This window comes from Salvia hispanica, chromosome 1 (genome assembly GCF_029641045.1).
Source record: "Salvia hispanica isolate PSC_SH4W2 chromosome 1, Shi_PSC_v1, whole genome shotgun sequence".
Lineage (NCBI taxonomy): Eukaryota > Viridiplantae > Streptophyta > Magnoliopsida > Lamiales > Lamiaceae > Salvia > Salvia hispanica.
The window spans coordinates 30,470,892-30,483,768 of NC_142692.1; the positions used below are offsets into that span (position 1 = coordinate 30,470,892).

General features: G+C 36.1%; 1 protein-coding gene across 1 annotated transcript; it reads right to left on the reverse strand.

Moving 5' to 3' along the window:
- Positions 1 to 9,833: 9,833 nt before the first annotated feature.
- Positions 9,834 to 11,668, reverse strand: LOC125218856 (11-hydroxysugiol 20-monooxygenase-like). The gene is made up of 2 exons (XM_048120636.2): positions 10,737 to 11,668; positions 9,834 to 10,662 (listed from the first exon to the last, which is right to left on the reverse strand). The coding sequence occupies exons 1-2, from the start codon at positions 11,622 to 11,624 to the stop codon at positions 10,057 to 10,059; spliced, it is 1,494 nt and encodes a 497-aa protein (XP_047976593.1). The 5' UTR covers positions 11,625 to 11,668; the 3' UTR covers positions 9,834 to 10,056.
- Positions 11,669 to 12,877: the final 1,209 nt, after the last annotated feature.

Genomic DNA, 12,877 nt, shown 5'->3' on the forward strand with positions numbered 1-12,877 from the left:
AAAAGGGGGATTGCCACCTGATGCTTTGGGAGAAGAATATAGAAGGGAGAATATGACAAGAAAAAGAAAGAAAAAAATATATATATCTGGAGGGATAAGCTGGACGAAGTCTAGGAAACAAGAGGTATAAGCTGGACGAAGTCCAGGAAAAGGAGGTATAAGTTGGACGAAGTCCAGAGAAAAAATAAGGGAAAAAAAAGGTTAGAAGGAGAAATTCTCATAACCCGAAGCATCGGTGGCAGGAAATATTTAGAGCGTTTGATCCTAATACCCTGGTGAGGAATGAGTGATCGAGCGAATCCAACAATTGGTGAAGCTAAAGGCTATCTGGACAAGCTGACAAACTGACTAGGTGGAAAAAGGAAAGGGGAGGATTTGGATAGAGTAGACTATTGGATTGACCTTAAACTTGTGGGGACGGATGCTTAAAAATCTGAACTAATTCATGCCTATGTGTTTTATTTTCTTAAGTGTTTGTTTCTTTTGTTTGTTAGTAGGATGTCTAGGTCTAGGAGTTTTTAGTGTGTCGGTCAGGGAATAATCATGCATTGAAATTCGCCTTATTTCTTTTTCTTGTCTTTATACTTGAGGACAAGTATGGTTTAAGTGTGAGCAGTTTGATAAGGTCAATTTCATGCATTGGTTATGAGGGTAAATTTTGTGATTTCCTTGGTCTAACAATATTTTATAAGCCAGGTGTGTAGAGAAACCGCCAGCCCCAGGAAAAAGACGAAGATTACCTGGAGGAAGAAGTTGGCGGAAGAAGTGAGCAGAAGAAGGAAGAGTTGCTAGACGAAGGAGCATCCAAACGGAGGAAAAAATGAGAATCACAAGAACAGTTTAGAAGCTCTAACTACTATAAATAAGAGCACGCGATCAACATGAGAAGGACTCCTCTCAACATCGGCTCTTAGCTTAGCATGTCCATTTTCTCTGCACACACTAAGGGGGATCATTTGGGGGTTCACTGTAACATCCCAAAATAGTGCTTAGTTGGAAATTATTTTCCGACATGAAATACGGCGTTTTAGAGTGAAACTATCGAAAATATTGCACGAAATTAATTGATATGATTTAACAAGACTATATATAAAACTTAGGAGTAATAATAATGAAAAGAACTTTTAGTAACTAAATAGAATTGTTTGAATAAATGATCATACCGTTTCGAAAGCAATTTGTTACGTAATAGAAATTATCCATTAAAATGCAACGTTTTCCTTTTTTGATTGTCCTATTAAAAATGAAACGTTTCCTAAAATGGAAACAATTCTATCTCTACTTTTTCATCTCTCTTACTTTACTCTCTCTTCATTTACTCACAAAACAACACTACATAAAATCTCGTGCCGATTCCCAAATGTTGCATTTTAAGTGGGACGGAGGGAGTATATGTTAGTTAAAGAAATGCTATATATGGGATTTAAGGGATACGGGAATAAAATAGTAAAGTAAGCTATTAAAATAATAGTTAATTATGTAAATATTATGGAGTAGAAGGCCAACAACACTAACAAATAAAATCAAAATATTTCCTTCTAGAAGGAGTATGGAAAAGGTACGAAATTATTAAACACATGTGAGAAAATTCTTGTTTACCATTTATCTCTAGCCTATTATAGAACAATCTAGAATTAAATTAAAACAATTCTAAAAGAAAATTCTAGAAACTTGGGAGCTTGCTATAAATGGATCCTAACCTCTCATTTTAAGGTGTGCTTCGACACCCCACTCCTAATTTAGCATAGGGGCTCGGCCCCCTCCGTCTAATCAGGGAGTGGTATTATAATTTAATTAGTATGTTAATTCTTGTTTTTCAACTAATAAATTATTATAAGTAATGAATTATAAATATGTTATAAAATGTTAATGTGGGAATTAAGGGGCTTTGGCACCCCACTCCTTTCTTAGCATGGTTGGCTTGGCCACCTTAGTTCTAAGTAAGGAGTGTTATTTAAGTTAATTTGGTTAATTTAATTAATAAATTATGATTGAGAGATTAATGTTGTGTTAGAATTTTAATGTGATATTTAAAGAGGTCTTACGGATAGCTCCTAAATTAGCATGGGAGGTCCTGCCCCGTTCGTCTAATTAGGAGTGTCGTTATATAGTTCAATTCATATTTAATATATCATGTTTGAATAAGTAGTGATAATTATGTTATAGAGTTTTATTGAGATAATTATGAGGGACTTCTGTTCCCATCCCTTTCCTTAGCGTGGGTGGCTCCGCCCCTCCCTTTGTCTAGTTAAGAGATTATGTTTTAATTATATTGACATGTTAAATTACTTAACGTGACTTAATTAGTAAAATTTTGGATATATAACTAATATGCTTCAGTTTTACGATTTGATCATGAAATTAGGATTTTAAATGAAATAAGGATTACATAATTAATCTTGGAATTAATTATGGACATTCCTATTAAAGTGATTCTAGATAGAAGAAGTGAATAGTAATTGAGTGAATTAATGGTGGGAAAGAGTATAATATTAAGATGGTAGTCATTTAATTTTGATATTGAGATTATGTATGTTGTGAATAGTAGTAATATTGAATAGATGTGAGAAGTGACAATAATTATGAAAATATTAAGAAAAAGATGTGTAATAAGGATAATAAAAATAGTAATTATGTGGAATATTAATATTTGGTGCAAGACGATATATGAAAAATACGGCATGTATGACATAAGTAGTACTCCGTCCCAGATAATTCGTCCCAGTTCCTTTTTTACACTCATTTTGCAAAAATAATAATAAATAGTTAAAGTGGAGAAAAAGTAAAGTAAAAGAGAGAATAATGTAGAGAATAGTCTTATCTACATTATTGTTTCTCTTATTTTACTTTCTCTCAACTTTACCTATTTATTATTATTTTTGCAAAACGAGTGTGAAAAATGAACTGGGACGAATTATCTGGGACGGAGGGAGTACATGGCAATTGGAAGTGGTATCTGAATTCAAGAAGGAGGGGTACTCGGAAGGTTAGTCAGTACAGTGGCAGGCCAATAGGATGTATTTTACACCATGGTGCAGGCCCGAGTTCTACTCAGACCCGATCGTCTCCACACGGGAGAAATAAGTAGTGCATCATGATGCAGGCTCGACTTTTATACTTGAGTCCGATTGGTCCACACGTGGTGGAAATACTTGTGTACCATGGTACAAGCCCAGGATTATACTTGGGTCCGATCGGTCACCACGCGGGGGAAATGATGATATATTCGAGCGCGCCACACGCGGTGGCAATTTGATAAGTATGTTGGTGCACCAAAAATATTTCGATCGGCCCGCACGCGGCGGAAATAGTATGATATTCGATCGGTCCACACGCGGTGGAGAATATGATATATCGATCGGTCCCCACGCGGGGGAGATAACGTGATAATTGCCTTTTGTGGCCTCCGATTTGCTCTTCGGAGCCTCTGATATGGTTTGCTCTTCGGAGCCTCTGACATGATTTTTGCTCTTCAGAGATTTTAGTACTACCTATATCAGGAACCTGGAGATTCAGTTTACAAGATTGGGTATAATTGGCGGTGCATACGATTGCTAAACGGTGTCCTATGAAGGTAAGTGGAATTGTCTAACATTTTATGAAGTTTTCTATGGTTATATGATATTACATGATAATATATGATGTGATTATATGATATTTGATAGTGATTGACATAATATGACATTATAGTATTAAGATGATGATATGTGAAAAATTATGTGCTTATACAAAACATATTCTATAAATGAATTATACCAGAAATAAGATAGGAAAAAGAATAGTCAGTTGAAATCATCTTAATCACTTGGGATAAGAATGACTCTAGTAATAGATATTTTAAATTACCATATTTAATAGTATCAAATTGAGGCATCTCTTATTCGGTCAGTCGCTGGACGGATAGGGGGTGTTACAAGTTTGGTATCAGAGCCTAGGTTTAGGCGGTTCTGGATTAGAATAAAATTTTAAAATGTAATAGTAGGTGTTAATATTAAGATTATGAAATACTAACTAAATATAAAAGAAGACAAATGTCTGTGATTAAGCGTAGTCATTGGAAATTTCGGGACGAAATTTCTTTTAAGGTGGGATGAATGTAACATCCCAAAATAGTGCTTAGTTGGAAATTATTTTCCGACATGAAATACGGCGATTTAGAGTGAAACTATCGAAAATATTGCACGAAATTAATTGATATGATTTAACAAGACTATATATAAAACTTAGGAGTAATAATAATGAAAATAACTTTTAGTAACTAAATAGAATTATTTGAATAAATGACCATACCGTTTACCATTGCAATTTGTTACGTAATAGAAATTAAATATATGTTAGTTAAAGAAATGCTATATATGGGATTTAAGGGATACGGAAATAAAATAGTACTCCCTCCGTCCCATAAAAGTTGAGTCGTATTTCATTTTAGTCCGTCCCAATAAAGTTGAGTCATTTCTTTTTTTAACTAAAGACAAAACATCTAATCACTCTTACTTTATTCCATCATTTACTTTACTCTCTCTTATCTTTCCTACTTTTTTCATCTCTCCTATTTATTTAATATAAATTCTTAATCCTCGTGCCCAAAAGTTTTGTCTCAACTTTTATGGGACGGAGGGAATAAAGTAAGTTATTAAAATAATAGTTAATTATGTAAATATTATGGAGTAGAAGGCCAACAACACTAACAAATAAAATAAAAATATTTCCTTCTAGGAGTATGGAAAAGGTACGAAATTATTAAACACATGTGAGAAAATTCTTGTTTACCATTTATATCTAGCCTATTGTAGAATAATCTAGAATTAAATTAAAATCCTTTATTGCTTTCTGTTTACATTTCGTATTTTCCGAATCAATCCTAACACATAACTCCATGAAGAGACGATTGGTCAGCGAGATGTGTTTGAATTAAAAATCTCCCGATCCAGAGAATCCACTAGACACCGAGTCTAGGAATTCAGAGAATCTTTGGGTTACCTGTCGTTGGGCACACAATCACTTCCTTAGCCTTTCAAAACCCTCAACCCGCTATGCTACAAAGGTTAGTACAGGGAAGCAGGGATCGAATCCACAGAGACAGATGCATAAGTAAACATGCTCAAAGATCTGGAAGCTATTTTTGGCGGCTGCCACACAATTTTCGGGGTTGAGATTTAATTCCTAGACTTGGGAAATGAAATACTCTATTCTAACAGCTAGATCTAGGCGGAGACATGCATAATAACCAAAATTATTTGAAACAACTACTGGACTTTGTAAACGACTTCCTAAACTAGCCTAGACAGAGGAAAAACGAAACGTGGGGACCATTTCCTTAAACGGCATAGTACGACTGAAAAAGGCTGCAGATTAACCAACTAAACGAGTAATTAACAACGACATCATCTTCGCTAACTTCTATCACTAATTAACTGATGAAAAACAGAGCAAGCAAGGATCAAAACATGGCAAACGGAATTAAACCGATTAACTCAAGAACTACTGAAACAGAAACAGATCTACGATTACTAGACGAGGTAACGAGTAAACAAAATTTAAAATATCATAACCATGCAAACGTGAACAAATCTACACGTCGGATGCTTCATCCACTCCGGATCCAAGCCATCCACAACAATCAAACACCGTTTCCATCTCCGATCTTCACAGATTCAACTAGATTCAACCGATCAACTACAAATTTCCATGAAATTCAAACTCCAAACTCAGATCAACCAACAATATCCACCAAAACAAACTGATAACACAACAAGAACATAACTGAAACCAAAATAGCAATTTCCATAGCAAAATACAAAGTATCCAACGAGAGAATAACAAAACACAACCGAGCTTCGAACAGCGAAGACTCGGGAAATACGAAATGTAAACAGAAAGCAAATAAAGGATTGTATCTTCGCCTCCAAGGAGACGGTGTTACACCACAACTGAACCGAAACGTGAACCCCCGAATGATCCCCCTTAGTGTGTGTGCAGAGAAAAATGGAAAAGCTAAGCTAAGCGCCGATGTTGAGAAAAGATGATGATCTTCATGTTGAATGCGTGCTCTTATTTATAGTAAGTAGAGCTTCTAGGCTATTCTTGTGATTCCCATTTTGCCCTCCGTTTGGATGCTCCTTCGTCTAGCAACTCTTCCCTCTTCTGCTCACTTCTCCCGCCAACTTCTTCCTCCAAGTAATCTTCGTCTTTTTTCTGGGGTTGGCGGTTTCTCTACACACCTGGCTTATAAAATCTTGTTAGACCCAAGAAATCACAGAATTGATCCACATAACCAATGCATGAAATTAGCCTTATCAAACTGCCCACACTTAGACCATACTTGTCCTCAAGTATAAAGACAAGAAAAAGAGAAATAAGGCGAATTTCAATGCATGGTTATTATTTGACCGACCCCTAAAAACTCCTAGACCTAGACACTCTACTGACATAAAAAACACTTAGGAAAAACAAAACACGTAAGCATGAATTAGTTCAGATTTTCAAGCATCCATCCCCACAAGTTTAAGGTCAATCCAATAGTCTACACTCTCCAAATCATCCCCTTCCCTTCTTCAATCTAGTCGGTTAGTCAGCTTGTCCAGATAGCCTTTAGCTTTACCAATTGTTGGATTCGCTCGATCACTCATTCCTCACCAGGGATGTTAGGATCAAACGCTCTAAGTTATTTTCTGCCACCGATGCTTCGGGTTATGAGAATTTCTCCTTCTAACCTCCTTTCTTATTTTCTCTTTTATTTTTATTTTATTTTTTTCCCTGGACTTCGTCCAGCTTATACGTCCAAAATATGATATATATTTTTATATTTCCTCCTCAGGACTTCGTCCAGCTTATTCCTCCATATATGTATATATATATATATATATATAGGGTTTTGATATATGAAGACCATATTTAAATACAGAAACGCAGAACAAAGTCATACGTAGGGCATTTTTATGTCATAGTTAGTTTATTTTTAGGTCATGCTAACAAAGCATGACCTAAAATGATCTTAACATGACATAAACTCAAATCTTATAATATGACCTAAAACTACTTAATTATGACCTTCTGTATTTTTGGTTAATTATTGACCATTAGATCATCTAATCTTAGGGCCAAGATTTGGGCTGCATTTCTGGGTTTAAATGCATTCTTATTTTGATCATCTCCCTATATATATATATATATAGGCATGTACTAAGATGACAACCCTCTTTATCGTAACACCATACCACCATTTTAGGCCATTGGATCTGAAAATCGTGTGCTTGTCATGCTGCCACGTGTAAAAACACGGAGGGGTAAAATAGGAAATTTCTAATTTTACGTTACCAGATTGCAGTGCTGTTCATTGAATATTGCAGTCTTACCACAACAATATTGCAGCTTACCACGACTGCAGTATCTAATGCAGTAGACTGCAATATCTAATATAGTAGACTGCAAACCCGTGTTTTTTCACGAAACTTAATCCTAGCCGTCCATAGATGAGATCTAACGAACTATATTGGTGGTATGGTGTTATCCTATCTATGGTGGCACCATAATGCACCCCTATATATATATATATATATATATATATATATATATATAGGGATGTACTAAGATGACAACCCTCTATATTGTAACACCATACCACCATTTTAGGCCATTGGATCTGAAAATCGTGTGCTTGTCATGCTGCCACGTGTAAAAATACGGAGGGGTAAAATAGGAAATTTCTAATTTTACGTTAACAGATTGCAGTGCTGTTCATTGAATATTGCAGTCTTACACAACAATATTGCAGTTTACCACGACTGCAATATCTAATACAGTAGACTGCAAACCCGTGTTTTTTCACGAAACTTAATCCTAGGCGTCCATAGATGAGATCTAACGGACTATATTGGTGGTATGATGTTATTTTAACTATGGTAGCACCCTAGTGCACCCCTATATATATATATATAGGGTTTTGATCTATGAAGACGAGATTTAAGTACAGAAACGCAGAACAAAGTCATACGTAGGACATTTTTAGGTCATAATTAGTTTATTTTGAGGTCATGCTAACAGGGTATGACCTAAAATGATCTTAACATGACATAAACCCAAATATTATAATATGACCTATAACTACTTAATTATGACCTTCCGTGTTTTTGGTTAATTATTGACAATTAGATCATCTAATCCTATATATATATATATATATATACATAGAGTAATTGCATTATCCACAAATCCACTCTTAAAGACCGAACCACCGAACCATACTAAATTAGGGTTTTTAGATCTAATTTTTTAGGGATGAGATACACAAATTTATAAATTATTTTCGCCTTCATCACGAGCCTATTTTAATTCATCCGAAGGTAAATAAATCATACTAACATGTTACGAAGATTTAACTTCATTCCAGAATATATTACTTCATTCCAGAAGGTTTTTTCTTCATTCCAATAGGATTATTACTTCATTCCAGTACGTAAATGTGATTTCGCCGTCGCGTGCCATTCTTCTCTCTACAATGTCTATCACCACCTCTACGGCACTGATATGGTTTAATAAACACATGGAATAATGTAATAAATTATTGGAATGAAGTATGTGTAGAAGCATTTGAAATCCTACTAGAATGAAGTAAAAATCTTATCCAATGAAGTAATAATGTTTCTTAATGAAGTAATAAACCCACTTGAATAAATTGCATTTTAAAATGTTAATCAAGTAAAAACCCAAGTCAATGAATTTGAATGAAGCATATGGTGAATCATTTCAAAACATACTGGAAGCAAGTAAAAACATGTTGTAGTTTCAAGGTATTACGTACGGAATGAAGTAATAAACCTATACAATGAAGTAAAATGGGCTTGTAATGAAGCAGAAAAAATTTACGCAGCAGCACATCTCATCAAAAACACTAGATCTAATGGCTCAGATTTGGTCTCTAGTTCGGTCTTTAAAATTGGTTTGACAATGATCACAACTCTCTCTCTCTATATATATATATATAGGGGTGCGTTAGGCTCCTTTGCACCCTAAGTGTCCTATTTCCTTCTTAATCTCAGCCCTTGGATCCTTGAATTGGATGGTTGTGATCAATGCATTATTAGTCTATAATGTTGCATTATTAGCCATTGTGCATTATTAGAATGAAAATGTGCATTATTAGTCTATAATGTTGCATTATTAGCCGTTGTGCATTATTAGAATGAAAATGTGCATTATTAGTCTATAATGTTGCATTATTAGCCGTTGTGCATTATTAGAATGAAAATGTGCATTATTAAATGACACGTGGCATTAATCTAACCGTCAGATGACAAAATCGTGCGGCTAGGATTAAGAAGGAAAAAAGACAAAAGATATGAAAAGAATTTGAATACATCCCTATAATATATATATGCTAATTTATGAATCTAGTTTAATTATTTTATAATATTTTAAAATGTTGATATAGAAAAGGTGATCCACAATAAATCTTAAAAATATCATTTACAAAAGCAAATAAGTAACGATTATTTAGTTCATACTAGTATAATACAATTAAAAATATCATACAACACAAAAAGCAAATCTAGAATAAAAAATACTCTCTCTGTCCTAGATAATTTGGAACACTTTGATCTGGCACGAATTTTAAGAAATCTAATGAAAAGTAAGTTGAAAAAGTTGGTGGGATGTGAGTCCTACTTTTAAAGTATTAGTTTTATAATAAAATGTGAATAGGAATGAGTTAGTGGAATATGAGGTCCACTACCAAAAATGATAAAATTGAAATAGGACAAATTATATGGGATAGCCCGAAATGGAATACTGGATCGAATTATCTGGGACGGAGGGGGTAATATTACTCCATAACAAGAAAAGCAAGAAGTTGGCGTTTTATTTATTGTTTTGTGCATTTTAAGCACATCAGCAAATGCTGTATTTTAATACACTGCAGAGGATCTCACGAGGATCTTATTAAATTTATTCAGTATATCTAGTAATAAGAGATACTAAATGTCTCATCTGATCATGACAATGTCTTCCATATTTATTTTAATATCAATCATGAAAGCCCATCATATGATATATTAATCATTAAACCTTGATGGGAATTGCTTTAAGATGGGTTTTCTTCTGCAGTACTTGTCCGAAAAACTCTTCTCTTTGGAGTGTTTTGGATTCTGACCCTTTTTCAAGCTTCCAATCAAAGTTGTGGCACATCGTTGCCACCATGGAGTGGAACATGAGGTTAGCTATTGGCAAGCCCGGGCAAATTCTCCGTCCTGAACCAAATGGAATTAGCTCCAAATGCTGCCCTAAAAAATTTATGTCATTATTTAAAAATCGTTCAGGCTCAAAGCTCTCTGGATCGTTCCAGATGCTTGGATCTCTCATGATTGCCCAAACATTGACAAATATTTTAGCATTTTTGGGGATTATATAGTCATTGACTCGCGCTCCATCCACCGCGACACGAGGACATAAGATAGGCGCGGGAGGGTGATGGCGGAACACTTCCTTGATGGTAGCTTGCAAGTATGGGAGTCTTGAGATGTCTGATTCTTCAACAATGCTTTTCTCTCCTACAACGCTCTTCAGCTCTGCTTTCAGCTTTTCCATTTTGTCAGGGTGGAGTATTAGTTCCACCATTGACCATTCTGCCGTGGCCGCACTTGTATCTGATCCTGCAAGAATTAAATCCTGACATATACAGTACCCGTGTTTTAGAATAACGATTTGTAAACATGGAAAAGTTAATTAAACATTATTCTCACCACAAACAAATTCTTGATTTCATTAACGCTCAAATCATACTCATTCCCTTGGGAGAGGTCTAGGAGGGTTTCAAGGAAATCACTCTTCTTGTGGTAAGACGGCATTGTTCTTTCCTGCAGTCGCTGGTCGATGTGGCTCTGGACTATCTCAAGCAAGCTCCCGAAGTGATGAGCGAGCTTCCGTCTCAACCCCTGTGGATCCAAAGGAGCAAAGACGGGGAAGAAATCTGCAACATTGGGAACTCCCATATACCTTGTGATGGCCTTAACATGCTCTTCGAATTTGTTTTGTATAACACCGAATTGGATGATTTCAATGGAGAAAAGGGTAGCAAAAATGAGGTTTAACATGGTGGTGAAGGCGGATTCTCCGACGTTCATAGGGAGGCCCTCTCCGCTGCACGTGTTGATATATTCGTTGAGCTTCCGCAGCCTCTCTCGCCGGAGATCTTGACTTGCTTGGAGAGCTTGATTGGAGACCAGTTTCTCTCTGTATATTCGCCGGATCTTTTTCCATAAGTCTGAGGTGGCGGGGTGCATGGCCATCGAGACGTCCCCGCGGCCGTGCACGCACACTGAGTTGGGAACGAAGGGCGTCGAGAAGACGTGGCCGTGTTTTTGAAAGATTTCTTTAGCCATCTCGGGTGATGAGGCAACGACGGCGGATTGGTTCCCGAGCTTGAGGAGCATCAAGGGGCCGTATGTTTTGGAGAGGTTAGCCAAGGATTTGTGTGGGTTTGGGCCGAGTTGTAGCATGTTGCCGATGATCGGAAGACCAGGCGGCCCAGGAGGGAGCTTGTGTAGCTTCTGCCGCCTCGAGTCGGACCACCTTGTGTAGATGAGCCATGCGGCTACCAAGGCAAGGGAAACAAGAACCGAAGCTAGCATTTTTTTTTTCTTTTTTTGTGTTTTGTTTTGGGTTGTTGATGTCTATCTTTCCAAGGAGATTTGAATTATATAGATATTGGTTAACCAATGCCGGTCAAATTTGAAATTGAAAAATTTAATTATCTTGGGCATGTTTGGTAATCAAGATATGCCAAGAAAATAATAGAAAAATTTAATTTTTTTAGGCCCGTGCAAATTTTCCTTTTTCTACTCAGTTACACTGTGTTTTCCACCACTACCCCTACCATGTTCTCTCTCTCATCTTCTTCCCCATCGATTGAGTTGCCCACCTCTCTTTTTCTCTCTCTCTCTCTCTCTCTCTCAATTTCTGGCTGGGTTTGCAAGTTCGAGCCCGACGGAAATGTTTCCAAGGTCGGCGGTAGTATTTTCAAGACCGGCAGCTTCGTTTCTCCCTAATTCTTCCGGCGATTCCTTCACCGCATCGATCTTCAAATGCTAAGATATGGTTACTGTGCAGCCGGCAGAGGATGCACATTTTATTGGTATTTCTGTTTGCTTTAAACCTCATTTCGTGGATTTGACCACCGGATTCTCCCTCACGATTGCTTCCCGGCCGGCTGATTTATAAGCATAGTTGTTGTCATGCCGATCATTGTATCGACGATCGGCGCAGAAAAGGTCTCCCATCGGAATCTGGATTGACCTACCTTGCTTCGATTTTATCGTTGATGAATCTGGGTTTAATTCCCTTTGATTTCATTTCGTTTTTCAAATATATACAAAATACTACTGTACTAGTTTTCATCTTTGATAAATGCAGTATGTGTTTATAATTTTTTGGGTTTCATTGGAATTTGCAATTTGTGTTAATAATGACTTGATAATAATTAATAATTTGGTGAAAGATACAGAATGTAAAAATGAAAGTGGCAGAAGAGAAACAATCCAATGGAAATTGCAGCAGAACATAGTAGGAATTCGAATGTTTCATTCAAGACTTCATTTATAATTAGTAATTTAATAAATTAATTTAATAATCTAGTAGTAATTCCTAGTATAATACTCTCTCCGTCCCACATAATTTGACCTAGTATTTCATTTTGGGTCGTCCCACATAATTTAACACACTTCACTTTTACTATTTTTGGTAGTGGACACCGCATTCCACTAAATTATTCCTACTCACATTTGATTATAAAACTAATACTTTAAAAGTAGGACCCACATCCCACCAACTTTTTCAACTCACTTTCCATTATATTCCCTCCGTCAACGAATAAGAGTCCCATTTT

Excerpts from the sequence above, each read along its gene's own strand:
- LOC125218856 (XM_048120636.2), bottom strand. The coding sequence starts at position 11,624 with ATGCTAGCTTCGGTTCTTGTTTCCCTTGCCTTGGTAGCCGCATGGCTC. Across the intron at positions 10,663-10,736 it reads AAATCAAGAATTTGTTTGTG|GATTTAATTCTTGCAGGATC; the intron begins GTGAGAATAATG and ends TGTATATGTCAG.